General features: G+C 41.3%; 1 protein-coding gene across 1 annotated transcript in view; it reads right to left on the reverse strand.

Moving 5' to 3' along the window:
• The window catches only part of LOC145414031 (uncharacterized), a 182,201-nt gene that overhangs the window by 75,429 nt on the left and 81,971 nt on the right, over positions 1 to 24,801 (reverse strand). The window contains exons 20-23 of the mRNA XM_080283597.1: positions 23,081 to 23,228; positions 20,585 to 20,732; positions 15,978 to 16,142; positions 6,582 to 6,742 (exon numbers count right to left, since the gene is read on the reverse strand). Of these exons, the coding sequence (XP_080139723.1) occupies positions 6,582 to 6,742; positions 15,978 to 16,142; positions 20,585 to 20,732; positions 23,081 to 23,228 (622 nt within the window). The remainder of the gene's footprint in view (positions 1 to 6,581; positions 6,743 to 15,977; positions 16,143 to 20,584; positions 20,733 to 23,080; positions 23,229 to 24,801) is intronic.

Raw genomic sequence — 24,801 nt, forward strand, 5'->3', positions numbered from 1 at the left:
TTTAACTCGTTTCTGTTGCACTTTAGCCTAAAGAATTTCCTTGTGTAGTCACTTCATATTCTTCTAAGATTCTTCAAGTTTCTTCACGTCAATCTCGTGTGTGTGTGTGTGTGTGTGTGTGTGTGTGTGTGTGTGTGTGTATTTACCTATTTGTATTTACCTATTTGTAGTATACAGGAATTGAGCAATGCTCGTGTTGTCCTGTCTCCATATCCACATTTATCAAGTCTACCTTTACACACATGAATGTTTTTCTCATGCACCACCTCTTTGTCTAAGTCATTCCAAATATTTAAGAATATACCTAATTGTGATATACACGGAATGTACTATGCTCGTGGGTTTCCGTCGCTGTTTCTCAATAAGTCGAATTTAACTTTAAACTCGTTTATGTTTTTAGACTGGACGATCTCTTTGTCCAGGCTATTCCATAAGTCTATACTTCTGTAAGGAAAGCTATATTTCTTGATATCCTTCAAGCAGCTTGACTTTTTCAATTTCATTCCATGTCCTCTTGTTGCTCTCTTATCCCATAAAAACAGATCTTCTTTGTCAATTTTATCTACTCCCACCATGGTCCTGAACACCGCAATCATGTCTCCCCTCTTTCTCCTTTCCTCTAACGAAGGCAAATCCAGTTTTTCCAGCCTCTCTCTGTATGACAGGTCTGTCAGACTGGGGACCATCTTGGTTGCTGTTCTTTGTATTCTCTCAATCTTGTTTATATCTTTCTTTTTGTGTGGGGACCACACTACCGCTGCATATTCTAACCTGGGGCGGATCATGGCCACTATCAATTTTTTCATCATTTCCTCATCCATATAATGAAATGCTACTCTTATGTTAGTCAAGAGCTTATAAGTCTCTCCAACTATCTTGTTAATGTGCTTTTCTGGTGACAAACTATCTTGGACCAGCACTCCCAAATCTTTCTCTTCTCTCCTTTTGTGATTAATTCATTACCCAAAAAATAATTCAGTGATGGTCTCCTGGTACTTTTACCCATTTCCAATATTTTACATTTCTTTACATTAAATTTCATTTCCCACGTCCGGCTCCAATTGTGTATCCTATCCAAATCCTCCTGCAGTATTTTACAATCCTCCTCAACCTCTATCTTCCTCAAGATCTTTACATCATCAGCAAACAGACTCGCATAACTGTTCACTCCATCTACCATATCATTTACATAAATCAGGAACATTACTGGCGCCAACACTGAGCCTTGAGGGACTCCACTTGTTACTTCCCTCCATCCAGACATCTTTTCCTTTATTACTGTCCTCATTTGTCTGTCTCTCAAAAAGTCTCTCATCCATTCCAGAAGTTTCCCCTTTAGTCCTTCTATATATTCTAGTTTCCACATTAGTCTTTTATGAGGTACCTTGTCAAAGGCCTTCTCTAAGTCTAAGTACACACAATCCACCCAACCATCTCTCTCCTGTACCACATCAATCGCTCTTGAGTAAAAGCTCAACAAGTTTGAAACACATGACCTTCCACTTCTGAATCCAAACTGACATTCAGCCAAAATATTCATCTCTTCCAGATATTTTATCCATCTGTCTTTCAGGATTCTCTCACACAATTTTGCGACCATGCTGGTTAGAGACACTGGTCTATAATTCAGGGGTTCTTCCCTGTTTCCTCCCTTGTAAATTGGTACCACATTTGCCCTCTTCCATTCTTTTGGCACTTTCCCCTCTTCCAGTGAGCATACAATTAAACTGTGAATTTTATCCGCCAGTTGTTCTCTGCATTCCTTCAGTACCCAATTAGAAATTCCATCAGGTCCTGGGGCTTTCCCTTACATCTTGAGTTTCCAGTAATTTATACACTTCCTGCACCTCCACTTTTATATCTTTCATCACCGGAACATTTCTAATCACTTCCTCCCCTTCCACAAGCTCCTTTTCTTTAGTGAAAACTGACTGGAAACGTTTGTTCATTATTTCTGCTTGCATTGCCGCATCATTAAAGACCTCTCCATCTACTTTCAGCTTGGTGATTCCTTCCTTTTGTTTCAGTTTGCCATTAACAAATCTATAAAACAGTTTGGGTTCATCCTTGCATTTGTCAATTATACCTTTTTCAAAATTCCTTTCTTCTTCCCTACGTATTCTTGTGTATTCGTTTCTTGTTCTTTTATATTCTTCCTTTGTTCTGTCGTTACCTCTCTTTCTCCAATTGTTCCACGCCTTATCTCTCTCTTTTTTGGCTATCATACACCTTCTATTAAACCACTCCTTTTCCTGTTTTCTTTCCCTCTTACTCTTGGTACAAATTTTTCCACTCCCAAATTATAGAGGTCTAGAAAGATATCCCACTTCCTCTGTATCTCTCTTGTTTCTCTGAATTTTCTCCAATCCGCATTTTCAAAAAGTTTCTCAATCCTGTAAAATTTGCTTTGCCAAAGTTGTATCTTCCCTGTCTATGAAGCTCGTCTCTTGGCTCGACGTTTCTTATTAACATCTGGAACTCAATGACCACGTGATCACTTTTTCCCAAAGGACAGAGATATTCCAATGATTCTATTACATCAGGTTCTTTGGTGAACAGTAAATCTAACCTTGCTGGTGTGTCCTCACCTCGAAACCGTGTCTCTTCTTTGACCCACTGCGTCATCACATTATTCATTATTATATTTAATAACATAGTACCCCACAGAATCCTCACCGCCTCCCAGTACCATTCCTCCCAGTTCACCTCTTTACAATTAAAGTCACCCACCAAAATTATATTATTGCTTTTCTCAATTATTTTTTGCAAGTAGCTAGCCATATCTGACAACATCTCATGGTATTCGTCATCCTTCCATGCTCTCGTCTTTGGGGGAACATACACTACCGCCATATCTCTCTTAACATTCTCTCCAGTTTCTAATTTCATATATATCACTTCAGCCCTGCCTTCTCCCATTTCCACAGTATCTACATTTATGTTGTTCTTCACTGCTATCATCACTCCTCCTCCCTTTTTTTCTTTTCTGTCTTTTTCTCCACAGTTTGTATTTACCATCTCCCAAATGAACATCAATATCTTCTCTTAATTTGGTCTCTACAAAGCACATGACATCAGGTTCATGTTCTCTCAAGAAATCATTAATTTCGATCCTTGTCGATATGAAACCATCAACATTAGTATATATCACCTTCAAATTATTTTTGACATTATTAATACCCTCTTCTCTCCTACTCTCTGTCCGTACCACTTCCTCAACTTCTGATCTTTCACAACCATCCCCCCTAATTTCCTTCACTTCTATTTCCTTAAATACCATTTCCTTACTTTCATATCCAATACTCTCCAAAAAAAAAGTATTACGTTCTTCCTCTGTCCTCTTATCATTTTTTTCCTTTACTTCTTCCTTTAATGATTTTAAAGCTTCTCTTTCTTCTTCATTCAGATCTTTTCTTATTATAATATTTTCCATCCCCGCCTCTTTGCTTAATTTCCAGGTCACTTTAAGTATCTCATTTATTACACTTTCTGATGTAAACTTGACTCTCATTGGTCTTGTTTCCCCTTTCTTATAAGGCCCTATCCTCCTTACTTCCTCAATTTCTTTTACCCACTTGTTTCCTTCGGGGTCAATCTTGCCTAATATTCCTCTCACCATGTTCGTGTCTCTCTCGAGTCTTGCGAACCTAACCTTTTCTTCCTCTTCCCTGTTTCCAAATACTATCACACATCTGTTCCTTTCTACGGTGTGTGTGTGTGTGTGTGTGTGTGTGTGTGTGTGAGAGAGAGAGAGAGAGAGAGAGAGAGAGGGGGGGGGTAGGGGCAAATAAAAGTAAGGAGGAGGAGGACACACTGGTCTCATATACCTAGTGTCTTATGAAGCAGATAAAAGAAGAGAGCAATAACAGACACATGGCAGCTGTTAGTTCTAGTTTCACCACACAAAGCACTGTACAGGCATACCTCAGTTTAACAATGTAATTAGTTAGGTAAAACTCCATCGTTAGACAGGGTACCATACATTGGGGTACTTTTAACATGTAAAATAACGTGAGGCATTTACCAGCCTTGTGTTTCCCCCCAAACCAAGCCCAAAACCCACTTAAATGAGCCCAAAAACAAGTTTAAAGCCAATCTAAATGGCATAACAGCTATCAAGGAAGCTAACCTATACCTAACATCTGTAAATAACTCACTAAAACCCACAAATTAAATCTGAAAATTGTCAAATATGTCGGGAAAAAATCAAACTTCGTAGTAAACTGTACCCCAAAATGACAATGTTCACCCCATCTATGGGTACAACACATTCTACATCTAAAACAGTTTATAAATCAACCTAAACACACAATTTTAGTCTATAAAATCATCAAAATCGTTAATGAAAAATCAAAACCCATCATTAAACCAGGGTTTGGCCATCGTTAGGTGGGGTATGGTGGTATTTCTACCCCCATCGTTAAGCTAGGGTATCACATCCAGGGATATCGTATATCGGGGTATTACTGTATCAGCTTCTATTTATGTCATAATGGTGTGATAAAAGATGGGCAGGTAGGTGGTAGGTGGTGGTGGCCATCATCCACTCACTTGATGTAGCGCTGCCTACTTCTTCCTTTACCTTTATCATCCTTTTTCTGTGTCTGCCCTCCTCTCTTCCTATTTCTCTTATCTTTCCTGTCACTTTTTATTACTCTTCCTTCCCTTTCAGGTGGCTTTACATCGAGTGACAAGCCTAATAGTTTCCTGTAAGCCAGGAAACCATTTATAACATCGGATGGCAACCATATAACCAACCTATAAGTGTTCCCAATGTTATTAACAGGTGGGTTGGCGGAGGGCTAGTGTCCCTCTCCATAAAACAACTAACTCAAAGTCATATGGACACCCTTGAGGGATTATGGCTTCTGGTTATAGAAACACCCACCGCAAATTGACTTAGGACCTACACACAGAATTGCTATGGGAGAGTTGTCTGTCTTTGCTTTGTGTTTCCACCTCTACCATGTGAATTTTGGGGGCAACAAGTACCTGGCAATTCCTCTGGTGTTGGCGGGAGGTGGTGAAACACTCAGCACGTCAGTGCTTGCCCAGAAGCGCGACTGGGAGTATATGTTCCCGTCGTTCCGAGCTTGCACCTCCCTCTTTTTTCGTATGCATTACTGTTTGCCCTGTTATTTTCTTAAGAGTCGAGTTGTCATGCCTGGAAAGTACTGCTCAAGGGATGAGAGGGTCCGTATCATTGCATGGAGGCAAGATAATGTCCCTATCAACACGATTTGTAAATGTACTGGATGCGCAAAGTTGACCATCATGAAGATTCTTGCTGCAGCGCGCAGCCTGCCACCTGATGTTGTACCAGAGCACATGCTTGGCGGTGGAAAGAAGAGGACGACTTCCAGAGGTACAGATATGCTTCTGAAGGAGGAAGTAAACAAGAATCCTTGACTGACAGCAGCAGAATTGAAGAGAATGCATCCCCAGCTGTTACAAGATGTCTCAATTCGAACTATCCAACACCGCTTGCAGAAGGAGCTGGGTTTGCCAAACCGCACCACAGCAAAGAAACCGCTTCTCACTGACCGCATGAAGAAGCTTCGCATTCAGTTTGCCAAGAAGTATGCACGCTGGACATCAGATGAGTGGAGAAAAGTTGTTTTCCGATGAAAGCACATTTCAAGTGTTCCAGGTGCGTTCTGCCAAGGTTCGTCACCCAGCCTCCCACAGTCGATATGACCCGGCTTACATGGTGCCGACTGTTAAGTACCCACAATCAGTAATGGTATGGGGGTGTTTCTCAGGTGAAATGGGAAGGGGAGGCCTCTACTTTCTTCATAAGAACTTGATGATGAATGGTGGCCAGTACATTCAAGTTCTGAAAGATCATTTGTCAAAACTTTTTTTGCTACTCATGGATCCAACTTTCTCATGCACGATTCAGTTTCATGTCATAAGTCAAGAAAGGTGACAAAATGGCTTCAGGATAAGTGGACTGGGGTCCTCGACTGGTGTGGCAACAGTCCAGATCTAAATCCGACAGAAAACTACCGGTCAAAGATGAAGAAAATCATGGCAGAGAAGAAGACACCCAATCTGGACAACCTCAAGACTGAACTGACAAATGTTTGGTGCAAAGAAATGTCCTTAGATTACTTTAGAGATCTAAGTGATTCCATGCCAAAATGCATCCAACTGGTCCTGAAAAACAAGGGAAACATGATCTCATATTAATGAATGGCATTTCATGAACAAACATTGTGATATACTATGATTTCTGTGTTTTGTAATACCTTGTGGGAGGAGGTCCTAAGTCAATTTGCAGTAGCTGTAGATAGATAGAGATGGGCAATCACGGCCCTCAGTCTGACTCACTATTGTCTTTGGATTTTTCATGAATATTTAGAGAGGATTTCAAACAAATTTTTCAAGCCTGGCTCAGGGATAGCACATTTCTCCTCAGCTACATGTTTGTGTTGAGATGAATTTCTCACTGCAACAATACCTGTTACAACTGGAATGCATTAATCAAGTTTTCATAATCCTTACCTTTCTTTGTGCTGATACAGCCCCTGGGGTGAAAAATAAAGCTGTAATCCAACGTGGAAGACAGCAGTACCCACCTTTCAAGCCTAATGGACTCCCGCATAAGCTTCATGGCATGGTCAATGGCAGGTTTAACATACTTATCCCGATATTCATTATTCAGTCGTGCAAGCCTTCTTTCATACTCCTCTAGGTATGTGGTAGAATTTCTCAGGATGATCAGCAAGTTCTCTATATCCTAATGAATGTAAAAAGAAAGTGAAATTAATAATAATAAATAACTTGCTGCATGATGTTAATAATATACAGTATGTTCATATAAATCTTTCTATTTACAGTATACGTAAAGAAATAAATAATATTATATATATACTATACTGTATATACACCTGAAAGAGAGAGAGAGAGAGAACCAAAGGGATATAATCATGTACAAGAACTCTCAAATATCCGTTGTCACAATAACTGGCTCAATGTAATGTCTGGTGGCTTTTGCTCAGCTCTATTAACCCTTTAACCGCGGGTGTCATCCCAGAATGACATTGCAAAAACTGGACCAAACCGCGGGTGTCATTTTCGAATGTTTGTGAATGTTTTGAATACCGCGCGTTTCTTCCATGCGCCAATTGTTTCAAGGGAGAGTAGCTATTAAGTTCTTTCACTCCAGCCGACCCCCACCTCCCTCCTCCCCCCCCGGGCCCCCACCTCCCTCCCCCTGGGCCCCCAACCCCACCCCGGACCAAACACACATCAGTATCTGTCCAGCTGTGTGAGTGACAACACTGCTGATGTGGCAGTGAAGTGCAGGCAATTACAGTGCCTTTTACCTGCCTCAGTGAACACAGAGTGGGTGTTTATCGTATGTGCAGTGTTCATATATGTTTATAGTATTATTATCAGAATGAGGTTGGCATTTGGTAATGGTGTGCGAGCGAAAAATAGTGATTACAACACCGCTGATATGGCAGTGAAGTGCGGGCAATTACAGTGCCTTTTACCTGCCTCAGTGAACACAGAGTGGGTGTTTATCATATGTGCAGTGTTCATATATGTTTATAGTATTATTATCAGAATGAGGTTGGCATTTGGTAATAGTGTGTGAGCGAAAAATAGTGATTACAACACCGCTGATGTGGCAGTGAAGTGTGGGCAATTACAGTGCCTTTTACCTGCCTCAGTGAACACAGAGTGGGTGTTTATCGTATGTGCAGTGTTCATATATGTTTATAGTATTATTATCAGAATAAGGTTGGCATTTGGTAATGGTGTGTGAGCGAAGGTAATGGTGTGTGAGCGAAAAATAGTGATTTTTGATCGCTCACTTCTAATGGCACTGCCCATCCAGTGATAGTCAACGAAATCATGAAACTTACATCATTGCAAAGCCGAAGGTTAGTACTTTCTAATGGTACCTTATTTTTCGCTCTAGATTTATTCTGTGCAGAGTTATAAAGGTTTAAAGTTTGTTTACATTATGGATGGAACCCCTGTGGAAGAGGCCAGTCGGGGCAAAACAATGCCCGCGGTTAAAGGGTTAAAGTAATATCCGATGAAATAAAGCAATATCTGGTGCTGAAACAGGAAGCAACTGGTGGTCCTATGCAATATCTGTTGGCAAGGCGATATGCCTTGCCCAGGCGTGGGAGCCAATGGGTGCCAGAGAACACCCCGTAAAATGCCAGACAATCAGAATGAGGTGTGGGAGTGGCCCACCTGGCATGCCAAGCCTACTGTTGCTCTCTCATTCTCTCCTGTGGATTTCATCTAGTGAAGACGAATCCGTGTGCTCTGCTCCTGTGCCCCTGCGATGGCAAAACCAAAGTGCTGTGACTTACTTTGTGGTCTCCTATGCCTTGCTCATTGGTGTTGGAAAGCTTGTGGCCTCTCAGTGCTTCATGTCCTAGTGCTCTATTGTGATACTAAAATGACGACTGTGCACGTGATGCCAGTCCCCAGCGCTGCAATTTTGCTTGTGGTCTTATGTGCCTCGCTTGTGGCCCCTAAGTGCTGCATGCCCTAGTGCTCTAACTATTGTACTTGACCCTAGATTGTGCATGATGGCTGAGTTTGTGGCTTTTGTGGAGGTGCCCTGGCTGCTGCAGGTCCTGCTGGCCTTGTGTATGGTCCTGGATGTCTCAATGACTCCTCCACCACCTGCTACGAGGCACTGTTAATTTTCTCCATGGAGATGAGGATGGAAATAATCAAGAAGATGGAGCAAGGCTAGGCCATCACAAGGCTGATCAAGCACTATGACATGCCCCATACCATGTTTAAGAATCTGTGGAAGAACAATAACTCCTTTAAGATGTTCTTCCAGAGTGAACATGGCACGATTATGCAACAGAATGAGCGCAAAATGATGGTCAAGCCACGCTTTGGCGAACTCAATCAGGCCTGCCTGAAGAGGTTCTGACAACACTGTGCCAGTGGTGTGATACTGCATCCTGTTGAGCTGAAGGCTGAAGCCAACAGGTTCGTTGTGCAACTGGGGATTGCAGATTTCAAGACCTCTGAGGGTTGGCTGACTTGGTTCAAACTTCAACATGAGCTGTCTAACAAGATTACCTATGATGAAGCCTTTGATGAAGACACCAAAAGAATAGATGAGTTTCACATCAAGCTTAAAAACATGACTGACAAAGAAGGTCTATGTCTCAATCAGGTTTCTGATGGTGATGAAACTGGTCTGTTCTTCAGGTCTGTCCCAACTAATACCTTGGCTGATGAGACAGTGATGTCATTACCAGTAGCACCAGTCGAGCAGGGCAGTACTCCCAAGGTGGATGGAAAGCTGATGATAGGGAGAGCTGGAACTCCCGTTTCATCAGCCCTTGGGACTATGTCCCGACCATCCCCCTTTGCTGAACTTTTTCAGTGTCTCAGTAACACAGAGAGTAGGCCAGCATGCTCTCCAGTACAAGTTTCTCTAACTATCAACACCAAACTACATGCACATTACACACCACACTTCCTTCTCAAAATTTAAAAAGAAAAAAATGGCATCAAATAACATAGCCTCGGAGTCCCCAGGGGGAGGGGGGGGACCATAAATGCCCCCACCTTCTGCCCCTCTCCCGGTGACGACTCAAGATGCCTGGAACCATTGTCTGACTCTCTTCTTCTTCATTTCTGCAACATTCGCGGCCTTTCCTCTAACTTTCGCTCAGTTGAGCACCACCTCTCCTTCTCTAAACCTCATCTTCTTTTTCTAACTGAGACTCAGCTGTCTGAGGCAACTGACAGCAAACCCTTTTCTGTATCCTCCTACTTTCTCTATACTCATTTCAAAGCCAAAGGTGGCTGTTGTGTATATATACGTAACAACTTATCTTGCTCTCGTGTTCCTGAACTCGATTCTTCTGAATACTCTACACTCTGGCTTCGGCTTTCCTGTCATTCTCTGACTAAATATATCTGTGCTGTTTACTTATCTCCTAATTCTACTGACTATCCAAAATTCTTTGACTATCTTACTTCTATGATGGAATACATTCTATCCATTTCTCCTTTCTCTGAAATCTCCATTTTAGGAGATTTCAATGTTCACCACCACCTTTGGCTCTCCTTTCCTTTCACTGATTCACCTGGTGAACAAACCTACACTTTTTCTATCCTTAACCCCTGAAACGCGGCCATGAACAGTCGACCCCCCCCCCCCGAATGGAGGGGTTGTATCGCGGTCTAAGTACCTGTAGGAAAATATTAGCCAAAAATCAGAGATTAACCCTAGAACATTATACTTGGTATGGCAGATAGTATTTACATTCAGCTTTCTCCAGAGACAGGTGTTGAGCCTTCGTGGACTACCCAAGGACTTGTGGAGACTTGCAAAGTTGGGTAACCAAATCTTCACTTTCACACCTCCAGCAACCCGGTTTCCCTTCTACCACAGCCTCATTCTGTCACAGTAAACTTTATACTACAACGTAAAGGTAGTTTGGAATCCGTATTTGTACAATAAGCACTGAAAATAAGGCTAAAATCAACGGAGCGTACGGCCGACATGCAGCGCGGCGGCGGTCTTTCCGTCACTCAACAAACATTTCCATTTCCACAGCTAAAAACACGTATACTACATTATTTTCAATCATATTACTTCCCAAAAGATCACCGCAGCGCGCTTTTTATTCTGCCTTACGTCCGTCACTTTATTCTCGTTCCTGTCGGCCACTTGCACTGACTCGGAAGAGCTAGAACTCGCCATAATGTCACTTTCAAAGCCTGCGGTAAACTGACACTAAACAGGGGCAAACCGTGCGAAAAAAAGCTAGTGTGACAACTGGGGAAACAAGCGTTTCCTATTAGCATAAACTGCTTGTGAGAGGAGAGCGCAGATTTACAGTTCTGAGCACTCAGAGCGCTGCCATGTATCACAGCCAGGCTGGCCGGGCCGTGGGGGGGGGGGGAAGGGGGAAAAAAATGCGATACTTTGCAACAACGGAGGTCAGTAGTACAAAGGTAAAGTATGCTAATTGTAGCTAAAGGGTGGTGGTACTGATAGACAATACCAGCTGGAGCCTGCTTGCCCGCGGTTATTCAAAATTTACTAGAATCGCAAACGCGACGATCCGCCGTTATGTCCTTTTCGCCAAGCGTCGCAAACGTGACGATCCGCGTTTAAAGGGTTAATGACCTAGAGCAGCTTGTACAGCACCCTACCCGTATCCCTGATCGCCTTGGAGAGAGTTCCAACATACTTGACATCTTCCTTACAACTAATCCTTCTGCTTACACTGTTAATCTTTTCTCTCCATTGGGCTCCTCCGATCACAACCTTATCACCTTAACCTGCCCTATCGCTCCAGTACGGCCCTAGGACCCTCCAAAGAAACGTCGTCTGTGGCACTTTGGAGCTGCGGACTGAGAGGCCCTCAGGCAGTACTTCTTTGATTTTCCCTGGAATGATTATTGCTTCCATGGCCAGGAGCCATCTGGGTGTGCCTTGCGCATTACAGAGGTTATTCTTTCGGGCATGGAAGCATACATTCCTTTCTCATATCCTTTGACTAATGCACGAAAGCCTTGGTTTAATCACGCTTGTTCTAATGCTGACCACAACAAGGAGAGGGCCTATAAAAGGTACCAGAGCCAACCCACCCCTGAATCACATCTTTTATACGTTTCTGCCCGGAATCGTGCTAAGTCTGTTCTTCGCTCTGCTAAAAATAATTTCATCCATACTAAGTGCTCTCAACTCTCTAACTCGAATTCTTCCCGCTCCTTCTGGCACCTTGCCAAAAACCTTTCTAACAACTTTACCTCATCATCCTTCCCTCCTCTTTTCTACTCTGATGGCTCTGTAGCTATTTCTTCTACTGATAAAGCAGATCTCTTCGCTCAGACTTTCTCCTCCAATTCCACCTTAGACGATTCCGGTGTTGTTCCTCCATCACATCCCCCCTCTGACTTCTTCATGGCTGACATTAAAATTTCTTCAGCTGATGTATTTTCTGCTGTCACAGGCCTCAATACTAATAAGGCATATGGGCCTGATGGAGTCCCTCCTCTTGTTCTCAAGAACTGTGCTTCTGTGCTTACACCCTGCCTAGGCAAACTCTTTCGCCTTTGTCTGTCAACTTGTACCTTTTCTTCTTGCTGGAAGTTTGCTCTCATTCAGCCAGTCCCAAAGAAGGGTGACCATTCCCAACCCTCTAACTATCGTCCAATTGCTTTAACATCCTGTATCTCAAAAGTTTTCAAGTCTGTTCTTAATAGAAAAATTTTAAAGCATCTTTCCTATCACAACCTTCTTTCTGATCGTCAGTATGGGTTCCGTCAGGGACGCTCCACCGGCGATCTTCTCACCTACCTTTCAGACTCCTGGTCATCCTCCTTTCAGGACTTTGGCGAAAGCTTTGCCATTGCACTTGACATCTCTAAGGCTTTCGATCGAGTCTGGCATAAATCTTTAATTTCCAAACTGCCCTCTTACGGTTTCTATCCATCTATCTGTGCCTTCATCTCTAGCTTCCTTTCTGGTTGTTCTATAGCCGCTGTTGTAGACGGCCATCGTCCTTCTCCTAGATCTATTAACAGTGGTGTTCCTCAGGGCTCTGTCCTATCACCAACTCTCTTCCTTTTATTCATCAATGACTTTCTAAGCTGTATATCTAACCCTATCCACTCATACGCCGATGACTCCACCCTTCACCTCTCCATTCGATTCCCGCAACATCCATCTCAGCAGTTACTTCAACAAACAAGGGATGAGGCTATGGCACACCTAATGTCTGACTTGGCTCATATCTCTAACTGGGGTAAAAATAATCTTGTTGTTTTTAATGCATCAAAGATTCAGTTTTTACACCTATCAACCCGACAAAATCTTCCACAGGTATACCCACTAATGTTTGATAATATTCAGCTTAATCCTGCATCATCCTTGAACATGCTTGGGGTTTCATTTACTCGGGACTTGTCTTGGAAAGATCATATTACATCTCTTGTAAAATCTGCTTCCAAGAGATTGGGTGTGCTAAGCCGACTCCGTTCCTTCTTTACCCCTGCACAATTGTTGACTCTATACAGGGGTTTTATCCGCCCATGTGTAGAGTACAGCTCTCATGTGTGGGGAGGCTCCCCACATACAGCTCTTCTCAATAGGGTGGAGTCAAAGGCTTTTCGCCTCATTAACTCTCCTCCTCTTACTGACTCCCTTCAACCTTTGTCTCTTCGCCGCACTGTTGCATCTTTATCTCTTTTCTATCACTACTTCAATGGTCACTGCTCCTCTGAACTGTCTGCATGCATTCCTCCACCCCTACGACAGGCGTGTAGCACCCGTCTAGCAGCAAACTCTCATTCCTTTTCTGTCCAACTCTCTAATGCAAGAGTTAACCGTTACTCCCAGTCCTTTATTTATGCAACAGGTCAACTCTGGAACTGTCTCCCTCTGTCTGTATTTCCCACTTCCTATGATCTCCAGTTTTTCAAATGCAATGTGTCCAGGCATCTGGATATGATCGGATCTTGAATTTGGCTCTCTCTTATATTTTGTTTTTCTCTTGGAAGGAATAGCTTTGCAGGCTCGTTGCCTTTGGTTCCTTCTTCCTCACAAAAAAAAAAAAAAAAAAAAAAAAAAAAAAAAGCAAATAGCATGTGTCTGTTTTGTGTTGTACCACTGCAACAGGTTCCCTTCACCTGAAACCTGTTGCAGAGGGACATACAAAACAGCCACATCGTCTCTGGGAGTTAATGGATAGTCTCCCAGTGATTTATTTGCACTTCCAGAAGGCTTGGTTTATAGCCAAGATCTTCAAAGAGTGGTTCTACAATCATGTTGTGAAGAAGATTATCCGTTATCAAACGGAGAATCTTGGCCTCGTCCGGGACCAAGTGAAGGCTCTGCTGCTCCTTGACAATGTTTCTGATCATCTTCTTGGAAGGAGTTGGTTGGAGATGAAGGTTATATTAAGGTCATGTTCTTGCTCCCTATTTCTATCTCAACCTTGCTACTGATAGACCAGGGTATTATCATGGCAACGAAGTGGCTGTACTGGAAAAGGTTTATGGAAGACGTGATGGTTGTGCTCAAGGACGAGGAAGATGCAACCCGAGGCAAGGACCGTAGGGTGGAGAGGACCTTGGCCAACCCCAACTGGTATTTCCTCAAGTCTGTGATCTATAACTGGGCACACAATCTGTGTACAGTACAAGGATGTACTGTGATACTAACAACTCAGCTGCTGTGGCCCAAGGTGTAAGGGCCCAAGACTTGGCCTGAGACTTAGCTACCACAGTCCAGAACCTAGAAGAATTGGAGACCAGCCTACACTGCTAGCTTTTATTTAGTAATTTTTACAAAATAAACCAAGCAATGAAGTACAACAAACATCTCTGTACCAGTAATTATGAATCATCCATAGCCTAGCCTGACAACTGTCATTCTGTTCAGTACTTCATAAATATTACATGCTAATATGAAATTTTTCTCCCCTGTTGAGTACACTGGCAGAATCTGTTTGCCGCCTGCCTTCCTACAAGTACTGCTACATAATGACTGGCTGACTTGAAGAATGAGCTCTACTACTGTCTTTAGGTTAATGTCATGCAGGTGACATAACAGGTTAATTTCACTGCTTTCCAGTACTGTAATTTACAGTACTAATGTATACCAAATTGGTCACTTTCTTATACATTTGCATACGTGTGGAAAAAGTACAAAAGTAATCATTCAAATAACTTTCTTCTCAACAAAAATGATGCTTCCCACCAATAAGATGTACCTAAACTAATTCCTCATAGACCTGCAATGAACATCACTTTGTAAATATACTATTACATTCTTCTGATCCAGATCTGCAACACATGGTCTTGAGAATTTTTTCTTGAGAAATACCTGAAATACTTCTTTTCATATTTTTGACCTAAATACGGTGTTCTCGTGCATTTCAGGCATTTTTAGATAACAAACCTGAATCTCGCAGCCAGGCTGAATAACGAATATCACATTTATCTCACAAGCAATCCCTCAGTTCTTGCATAAATATGTAAATAATTGCAGCATATGTAAAAACAACTTTTGAGTTAGAATCTTCATTGTTTTGTGTGATCAGAGGAATATGAATGGATACGATTATTGTGTCATAAAGTTAAATGACAGTGTGAAGTCAACCAAAAATTTACATACCAAGTATATTGTATATCTTACCGGTACATATATTTACTACAACAATAAAATATACACTAGAAATCTAAGTGATGACTTGAAAAGTCCAAAAGCATTTTTACTTATAAAAAAGGTGTAACTTGAATATGAATAACAATACAAGCCAACTTTATTTTACAGGTTTACTTTATCCCACACTGTGATATACGTTTGATTTTTGCCAATAATGGCCAGAATAGGTGTAAAAATGGATGTTTTTTTTTTTTACTGCCTGGTACAATTTTAGTGTTAGGAGTGTAATGCTGTATGGTCGTGAGACCTGGGCAGTATAGGAAGAGGATATTCACAGGCTCAAGTGTACAGAAATGACAATGATTAAGTGGATGTGCAGTGCGTCCCTGAGTGTGAGGCCTGGGGGGACTAGGTTTATGATGGAAGAGTTGAGGGGTAGGATGGGACTGGAGTGTATTGGTGTTGTGATGAGGAGAGGCAGACTGAGGTGGTTTGAGCATGTGGAGAGGATGGGGGATGATAATTTAACTGGGTGCAGAAAGTGAGAAGTGTTAATGTTCGGGGTTGGGTTGTAAGAGGCAGACCCAAGAAGACCTGGGACAAGGTCATTGAGTGTGACCTCAGGGAAGAGGGACTGAATAGAGATGCTGCCAGAGATTGAGCAGCATGAAGAGGCACCATTAGGTGACCAAGGCCGAAGCATGCAAGTAGGTTAGAGCCTTCAAAAATGAAACAAAATGAATATGGGAATCATATAGCGCAAATATGAATCTGGCAGAGAATTTTGGGTACCCATTACAGTACATGTAAAATGCACTGACAACTGTGTATTCCACTTTCTAATACTCACGTCATAGTTCACCCTGGTATTCATGAGGTTGTTCTTGGCATCCCTTAACATCTGTCTTGAGTTGAAGTTCTGTTCTTCAATTTGTTGGTTATAGATTCTGATTTCCTCTGAGTAGTTTTTCACATAATTCAGTCGCTCCAAATTTCTTTCATTTAACCGCAATACCTGAAAGAGGTCAAATTTAGACAGAAACAATTAGTATAGTGTAATAGGAAATAAATTTAAATGATGTACTATTCAGAACCTTAAACAGAAAAATGCTCAAATTAAAAGCATAATAAGAAGGGGCACTCAGAGACTGCGACATCTGCATCCACCAACTCGTCTAAGGACTGATTATTTGACTTTGCCCTTTGACAAACTGCTCTCAAAACTGAGCTGCTTTACTTTTGTCTGAGCCTTATTCTTTCCACTAAGGGTTGCCCTGAAATTTTTCACAAAGTTTGGCATAAATTGTCCAAGCTGACATTGACCTAAGACCATAATTCTTCTAAAATACATTGGGTCAACTCTTTGGGTGATCCCCTTCCATCATGTCTGGTTCAAATAAGACCAAAACTGCCTTTCTCTTAACCCTTCCATATTGGTCTAAACTGAATACCAACTGTTTAAGCTGACCTTGCTAATTTAAATTCTGACCTAACACTGTACTTCATTTTCGACCAAGCAATCATATAAACAGTAGGTCAACCCCTTGGCTATTCCTCAACATTTCCACCAAATTTACCTCAAACTGGATAAAGATTGTTTTAGTTACTGCACTGTATTTTGCTCACACACACACACACACACACACACACACACACACACACACACACACACACACACACTAACAGACAAAAGACTGGCACACACGATGACCAAAACATAACACCCACTCTTACTTCGTGAGTAAAGGTGTAACAAACATCAGAATGCCAATCATGGAATAACCAGGTTTGATTTTGTTGTGGTGGGGATTGTGTACATTACTTGTTAGCAATGAAACAGATGGAAGAGGATGGATGCAAGAAGTACAAAATTTACACACCCTGATGGTTACTCTTCAGACTGTTAAATCTTTTGCAGTATCTCTAATGAATCTTTTTATGATGTCTGTAAATATGGTCCAATCCCATGTTTTCTTAGGTATGCCCTATGGAATTTTGCCTTCAGCATTCATTTTCATAATCCTCATCATCTAGCTAACCTCTTCCATTCCATCCAACATGTCCGTCGCATCTCCATCCTTCTACATGACCGTAGCATCTCATACATCATGTTCAAATCAAGTCACTAATACACTTCACATTCAGCCATTCCTTCAGTAACACTTTATCCGACCTCTGCCTCAATGAGGCACTAATCATCCATTTGACCATTCTAAACTCTGTTAGCTCCAACCTTTTAATATTTTCATCCTTGACTGACCATGTTTCTCACACAGACAGTATAATCGGTACTTCCCTTTTTGTATAAAGTCAGAGTTCCCTCACTGTCTGAAAAGGCAGATGTTCTCTGAACAACTGATTCTGACAACAGAGTTAGCCTACACTCTGCCTCCATCACCGATTACATCTTACAAACAGCAAAATTCCTTCACATACTCCAAGGAAACACCATTGAAGACACTATCCATTTTACTGGCATTTATGTGATTCCCCATGCATATGCAATGCTCAAAGTTCACAACAATCTGCAACCTACCCTACACATCACAGCACCTCTTGTGCTGTTACTATCCATATTATTCCCTATACATTGCACAAAGCCAATCTCTAAATACCTTGGTTTTGCCAACATTCACCCTAAAACCATTGGCCTCCATGCCACACTTGAACTTCCCAAACTTTTCCACTACAAGATATAACTGTCAGCATATAGCAGCTCTCAAGACACTTCAGTTTTGAATCCAAGTGGCATAGCTTCCACATCAAAAAGAAGTAGGGTTACAACAGACCCCTGATGAATGCCAGATTCTCAGAAAATTTGTAACAAAGTTCATCATCCACTCTCATAAGCTTTCAGTTTTCCTGCATAGTGCTACGACCACTCCTGACAATCCACTCATCAACTTCCAGTTTCCTTACTGTCCTATGCATTTTTTTTTTTTTTACCAGTCTCTGCTCATTAAGTGGGTGTGGGCCCCAAACTGGTACAGTTACTGTAGGGCTCTGCCTCTCCCAGTCAGATTCTACATTTATGCATCTGGAAACAACACTGGACAAGACAAACAGTGTGGGACAAGGCAAAGTACTACATATGATGGTTGCATTAAGTGGACAGTGAATGCCCAGCATCTACTCAATATAGTATATCTTAAGGAAAATCTACACTGAGCAACAAGCCAAATGGTTTCTTGGACACTACCCTTAGATATATGGGGGTTTACAGTAAATGCAGTGCATAAAAGTTTCATGAATATAGAACCTGTTAAAACAGGGGTTCTACCATACAATTACTGGCACTTGTAATTTACAGGCATAGTTACACCAAAGACCATATTTTGCCAGTAGTGTACTGTACCCACTTTCTTTATGAAGATAACATTACTGTAGCATGTAAGTGAGATGGTAATGAAGTTAGGATAACGTGGCCCATTCCTACATCTTCTTTAATCACCATTCCAATTTTGGTAGCCTCACTGAAAACATCCATCCATCCATCATCCAGTCCTAATTTGTCCCATGAGGAGTGTAGGAGCCCAGGCCTAGGATAATGCTAATCATTTCACATGAGATGAGAAGTGTAACTGCTACCTGTGCAGCACTATTGTATTCACCTCAAATAGGGTGACTGAGTTTTCTATTAAAAAATCCAACACAAATTTGGTTTTTAGTGGCTTTATGTCTACAAGATATACTGAATACTGTACTGAGTTAATATGTACTGCACGGCCAGATTCAGCACCTTGGAAAATGGAGAGAAGGGGATATTCCTAGCAGAATTATCACAAGTTTAAATTAATGCAAACTCATTACAGTACCTAATTCTTCAAATGCAAACTCATTACAGTACCTAATTCTTCAAAGTTTATTACCAAATACCTCTGTTCTGTGAAATGTTTCTATCTCTATCTATCTATACCCATTTGCTGTAATCCCATAAGGGGTGGCCGTTTGACTCTGAGTTACTTGTTTTAAATGTTTCTATGATAATACTTACGGGTATGTAAGATATTAATTGAACATTTTTTTATAACATAGATCTTTTTATTATAAGTATGGTAACTGGTGGTCTGCCATGAACATGAGGGATGTATTCCCCTAAATCCTTGCCTGTACTGAATAGTGAGTGAATGAGTGTCTGGCCCACTTCGCTGGCCATACTGTTTATTCATTTCTCCCTCAATCATGTTTTTTTTTTTCTTGCCATGCTTTCTACATCACACATCATACATCCTCAGGTGTAAAAAACTGTCAGGATGATTATGAAGACTGAATATACAGCATTATGCATTTTCCCTCACTTCTGAGCTAAAATGTTAAAGTCTTGACAAATATTTTCAACTTAAAACAACAAAGCCATGAAGCAGTGTACACCCTTGTTCCTGAGGTAGCAGACTGGTTTTATGGCTACTGGTATGTGATGTGATTTATGCTGACTATAATCCCCCTAGTACGCGCCTATATGGGCAGCAGAGGACGTCGCATGCTAAGAATTCGCGTACCGTGAATACATAAACTTATGGGAAAAATTACATATGGGCGGCATCCCCCTTCATGGGCAACCCTTGAGATGCCTTTCAGACCTAAATATTGTACTATACAGGGAAACTATCTAAGATATATTACCCAAGATAAAGTAAACCTACAAGATTATGGCTTTACTAGGTAAATCATTGGTGGTAGGTGGTGGCGACCATCATCCACTCACTTGATGTAGTGCTGCCTACTTCTTCCTTAGCCTTATCATTCTTTTTCTGTGCCTGCCCTCCTCTCTTCCTATATCTCCTATCTTTCCTGTCACTTCTTATTGCTCTTCTTTCCTTTACAGGTGGCTTTACACCAAGTGACAGGCTAAATGGTTTCCTGTACGCCAAGAAACCATTTACAACGCTGGGTGGTAACCATATAACCAACCCATACGTGCTCCCTACGTGTCAATAAGTGGGTTGGTGGAGGGTTAGTGCCCCTCCCTGTAAAACCAATACCTCAAATTCAAATAGCCACCCCTTATGGGATTATGGTGTCTGGCAATAGATAGATAGATAAATAGACCTTTACCTGTTATCGCTTTTTGGGGGGGCAATGTTGTGTACTTGGGGTAACCCCAGATTTGGGCCACTCTTCACTACCCGTCTCGCTTACAAGGAGTTCAATTAGCGTACTAATAAAAAATACACTAAAAAAAAAAAAAAATAGGTCCTCGCGTACAAGGGGGATCGCGTACTCAGAACTCGCATACTGTGGGGATGTACTGTATAGTATTAATACAGTGCTGAATACATTTACTGTTTCCCCTATCCCTACAGCTAAAACAGATTAGATCTGCCGCAGTTCTCATTATCCAATAATTTAATCAAATAAATAAATACAAAAGTATGTCTGAGGTGAAAGCTTTGTTGAAACTCACTATCAAGAAAATACACAGTATATACTGTACTGTTAGCTACAGTTCAACCTTACCTCACTGGTTTTCTGCTTGGCTGTATGTATTTTCTCAAGTAATTCATTCAGTTTGCTGTCAATATCCTGGATGCGCTCTTCAAGGATGTTAATCAATGAATCTTTCCGAGCCATCTTCTTTATCCTCTCCAGCAATTCCCTGGCTTTTCTGAATAATATAAGGAAAAATTAAGACTGATATGAAGAAAACACTGTATCAATATCATCATTCTCCCTACCTCACAGCACACTAAAATGAAAATGAGGTGGAAACTGGGAAAAACTCAGAAACATGCATGCAAACATTATGGGTCACACATCCAGTTTTCATCATTCAAGCTTTCAAATTCTCAGCTTCACATCATAAGCACTCTACTGTATTATTGCATTTCATTACTGTATGTTTTTCACACTGAACTGGAAATGCTGAGGTGGATGAGAAGGGCATCTATAATGACAGAGCTGAGAATAGTGTGACAAGAGAGAGACTTGGTACACAAAATATCAGAGATGTGATATGAACCAGTAGGTTCGAAGATGACTTAGGACAAGGTCTTGCACAAGGGCCTACAGGACAGGAATTTGAGATGGGAAATAGCCCAAGATCATGACAAACGGAATGCTGTCATCGGATGAAAAGACCAACATATGCTAGTATGGTCTATGGCTTATGAATGCAGTACAACTTACACATACCTATGGAATATAACAACTCTGTCAACTAATGTACCAGGTTAAAAGAAGAATGCAACCCCTGTGATGTGCTTATTAATACATACAAAAGCTCATTTGTCTATTTCTCTTCTTTATTAATTTGAAAGAGTAGTATCATGCTCATCATTCTGAGAAAGTGCTACAGTAGAACGTCAATTTAATGAGAGATAGGTCCCTCAGGAGGTAACCTTAAATCGATTTCGCGTTAAACTGAAGTGTTTTTTTAATGGAATAAAATAGTCTGATATCTGAGAGAAACACAGAATAGTAAAAATGCTTTTATCAATTATTATGAAAAGTATACATCAGAATGATAAATCAACACCAGCCATTCCCTGCACTGAAGTCTGGAAGTGAATGGCATCATTATTGCATTGTATACATAAGTACAACGCCTGCTGCCTCACTTGAAGCACCGTGCCACATTACAGAGCATCCAATACCATGATTTTCTGCTCCAGCACAATCAATTGCCATGATTTCTTCATATTTGGAGTAGCTAATGAAGTAGTGCCTGGCCTCTTTGACACAGTGGCAATGGCTGATGCAGAGATGTGGCAGTGGGGAAGAGTAAGTCACACAGCACAGTATGTCTGCTCGCTAGAAAAGCAGCACATGTGAAGTGAGAATGCTTTGTGTGGTGGGTGACTGTGAATGCAGGTCAGTGTGCAGGAGGAATGCCCAGAAAAGCATCTGGCAGGAAATATTAGGCACCAAACTTGTTTATGCTGGGTTTCCATGATGCATCAAATTTAACTTATGTAAAACAGGAAGGATTTGCTTTAATTTGAAAATATGTATGTAGTGTAATTACATGAGTTGTTTTAATCGATAACCTAAAATTGATTCACATTAACTCAATGTTCCACTGTACAGGCTACTGGTCATATGTTCAAATCATGCTCCTGCTATCTAGATGGGACTAATGACCACACACCACCATCACTACCACCACCACTACCACCATGACCTGGAAACCAATGTCGCTGAGACATCATCACAACCAACTAAACATCAACATCACCATCATATTAACTACCCAGACACCAACATTAGCATGTCCAGACACCACTATCAATACTTGCCATGCGCCGACATGCTCATCAGTCACACATCACACTCATAACCACCAAGACACATTTATACCAGGATACCACCAACGCTACCATCTTCACTACAGGATCTAGATGACAATACTGTAAGGAAATGGCCACAGAAAATACAGAGGAGAGAATTTATAAATGCAACAAAAACTATGTAACCATCCATCCATCCATCCACCATCCATTCCTATGTCGCCCCATAAGGAGCGTAGGAACCCGGGGCTAGGCAAGTTGGTCCTGACATTTAAGATGAGAGTGACCAGCCTCACTCATTCCTGAGTGGCATTACATGAGCAATAAACCCCAACCACCCCTTGGATATAAACCTACTGTACACAGGCTCAATCCAATTGGAGCACTTCAATTACCCATTAAACCACCAAGTGCCATAATTTGGTTATATGGTTACCACCCAGCATAGTAAATGGTTTCCTGGTGTACAGGAAACCATTTGGCTTGTCACTCATTGTAGAGCCACCCACTGGCAGAAGGAAGAGGAAAGAATGAAGGAAAGACAGAAAGAAGAGGGAATGTAAAGTCACCCATTGGCAGAAGAAAGAGGAAAGGATGAAGGAAAGAAAGACAGAACAGGAAGGATGGAAGAGAGCAAAGGGCAAACACCCAGAGCAGTGCTACATCAAGTGAGTGGATGGTGAGTACCCCCACCTACACACTAATGAAAACAAATAAATCTACTAACCTCAGTTCAGTTCTAGCTTCCTGCTCAAAGGAAGTAAAGTCACGTCTCTGTATCTCTTTCAGTATCTTTTCTGCCTCCTGTAGTACTAGTGAGATGGAAATACTGGGAGTCTCACCAATGGCATAGTTTTTCAAGTATGCAATGGTTTCTGAGGAAAAGAACAGTTTGATAAATTTACTGCAGCTCAGTAACTGGAATATGACTAACCTCACTCGACTGTCATCAGTATACAGACCATGATACAGTAAAGTTTATCTAGTAATGTCTACCACAAACTTAAATACTGTTTTTAAGAAACAGTAACATACTTATTCATTTATACTTAACGACAAGGTAACATTCATTATCCAATCCTTATTTTCCACCACAGAAATTTAGGGGCTTGGGACCCAGACATTTACCGTGGCAGCAACATTTATGGGAGGGGAGACCAGTCCCTTAACCTCCAGCAGCATGCGATGAGCAATAAAACTCATATATCTCTCCAACTTCAAGCCTAAAGGGCCACACCCATGTGACATGCCTTGACCCACTATACCTCCACTTGTCCATTTCATGGTCACCATCCACTATACAAAATGATTTAATGACTTACTGGAAACCACCTGACCTGTCAGTAAGAGTATTCATCAGAAGGTAGCATCATATGGAACATGTGGATGGTGGGCACTGCTGAACAATTACGAGAAATATATCTTGTTATCCAGTATCTTTCTCATGTATACGGCCCTAGCAAACCTACGTAATTATGACCCTTAATTGCTAAATGCCATATTCACGAAGAACTATGGGCACTTCTCACACATGTAGCATATACTTTTCCCTTAATGTAAATGGAATGACCCTTTACTGTCAGGAGAGGTGACAGCTCCTTAAACATCTTCCATCTACTCCTAATTCTACCAATGTAACCAACTTCAGCTCCCCATCCAGCAAAAATATATCACCCAGATAACAAAATTCCTATACACACTCCTAAAACACATCCGACCACTCTAGCCTGGCACATCTAGCCCTTTCTCTTTGTTCATCCCTACACATAACTCACTCTGTCTCCCATATCCTGCAGCTTGCCTGTACCTCTTGTGTACCTATTTGTTGCAAATTTTAGGCTACATAATGTTAATTGCTCTCAACGTTCCTCTGATATACAGCACATGGTGACACCTTCTGCCACCATTGTGCTAACATCCTCTCAGCTGATCATCACTTTCAATTTACAGTACCTGCATTCACATTCAGTCACTTTGACTCCATTCCAACTTCCAACTCCTAAATCTCTCTAGAGCTTCCTTTCATTCTCTGCAATCCACAATATACCATTGGTATACAGCCATTCCCAAGAAAGGCCAGTCATCCTAAAGTAACTTTGCAGAGCCATTAAAAAAAAAAAAAAAAAAAAAAAAAAAAAAAAGCAGGGGGCTCAGAACATAATCCCCAATGCACTTAAACATTCACCAAGAATTCACCACTCAGGCCACCATTAACTCTACATGTCATACCCACTCTGACAATCCACTCATCATCATCCAACTTCCCCACTGTCCACTGTGACCTTTCTAGTTATTCTACTGAAAACTTTCACTGTGTGTGGTGGGTTTTATTTTTCTTACCCAAAAGCTCTTCCTGGACTTGCCTAACAATAAATGCTGCATTAGTGGTTCCTCTGTTCAGTAAGAAACTAAACTGGAGATCATTAATATTCACACTCACCCTAATCA

This window comes from Coenobita brevimanus, chromosome 98 (assembly GCF_032717465.1).
Source record: "Coenobita brevimanus isolate Jiangsu-jjx chromosome 98, ASM3271746v2, whole genome shotgun sequence".
NCBI classification, from domain to species: Eukaryota; Metazoa; Arthropoda; class Malacostraca; order Decapoda; family Coenobitidae; genus Coenobita; species Coenobita brevimanus.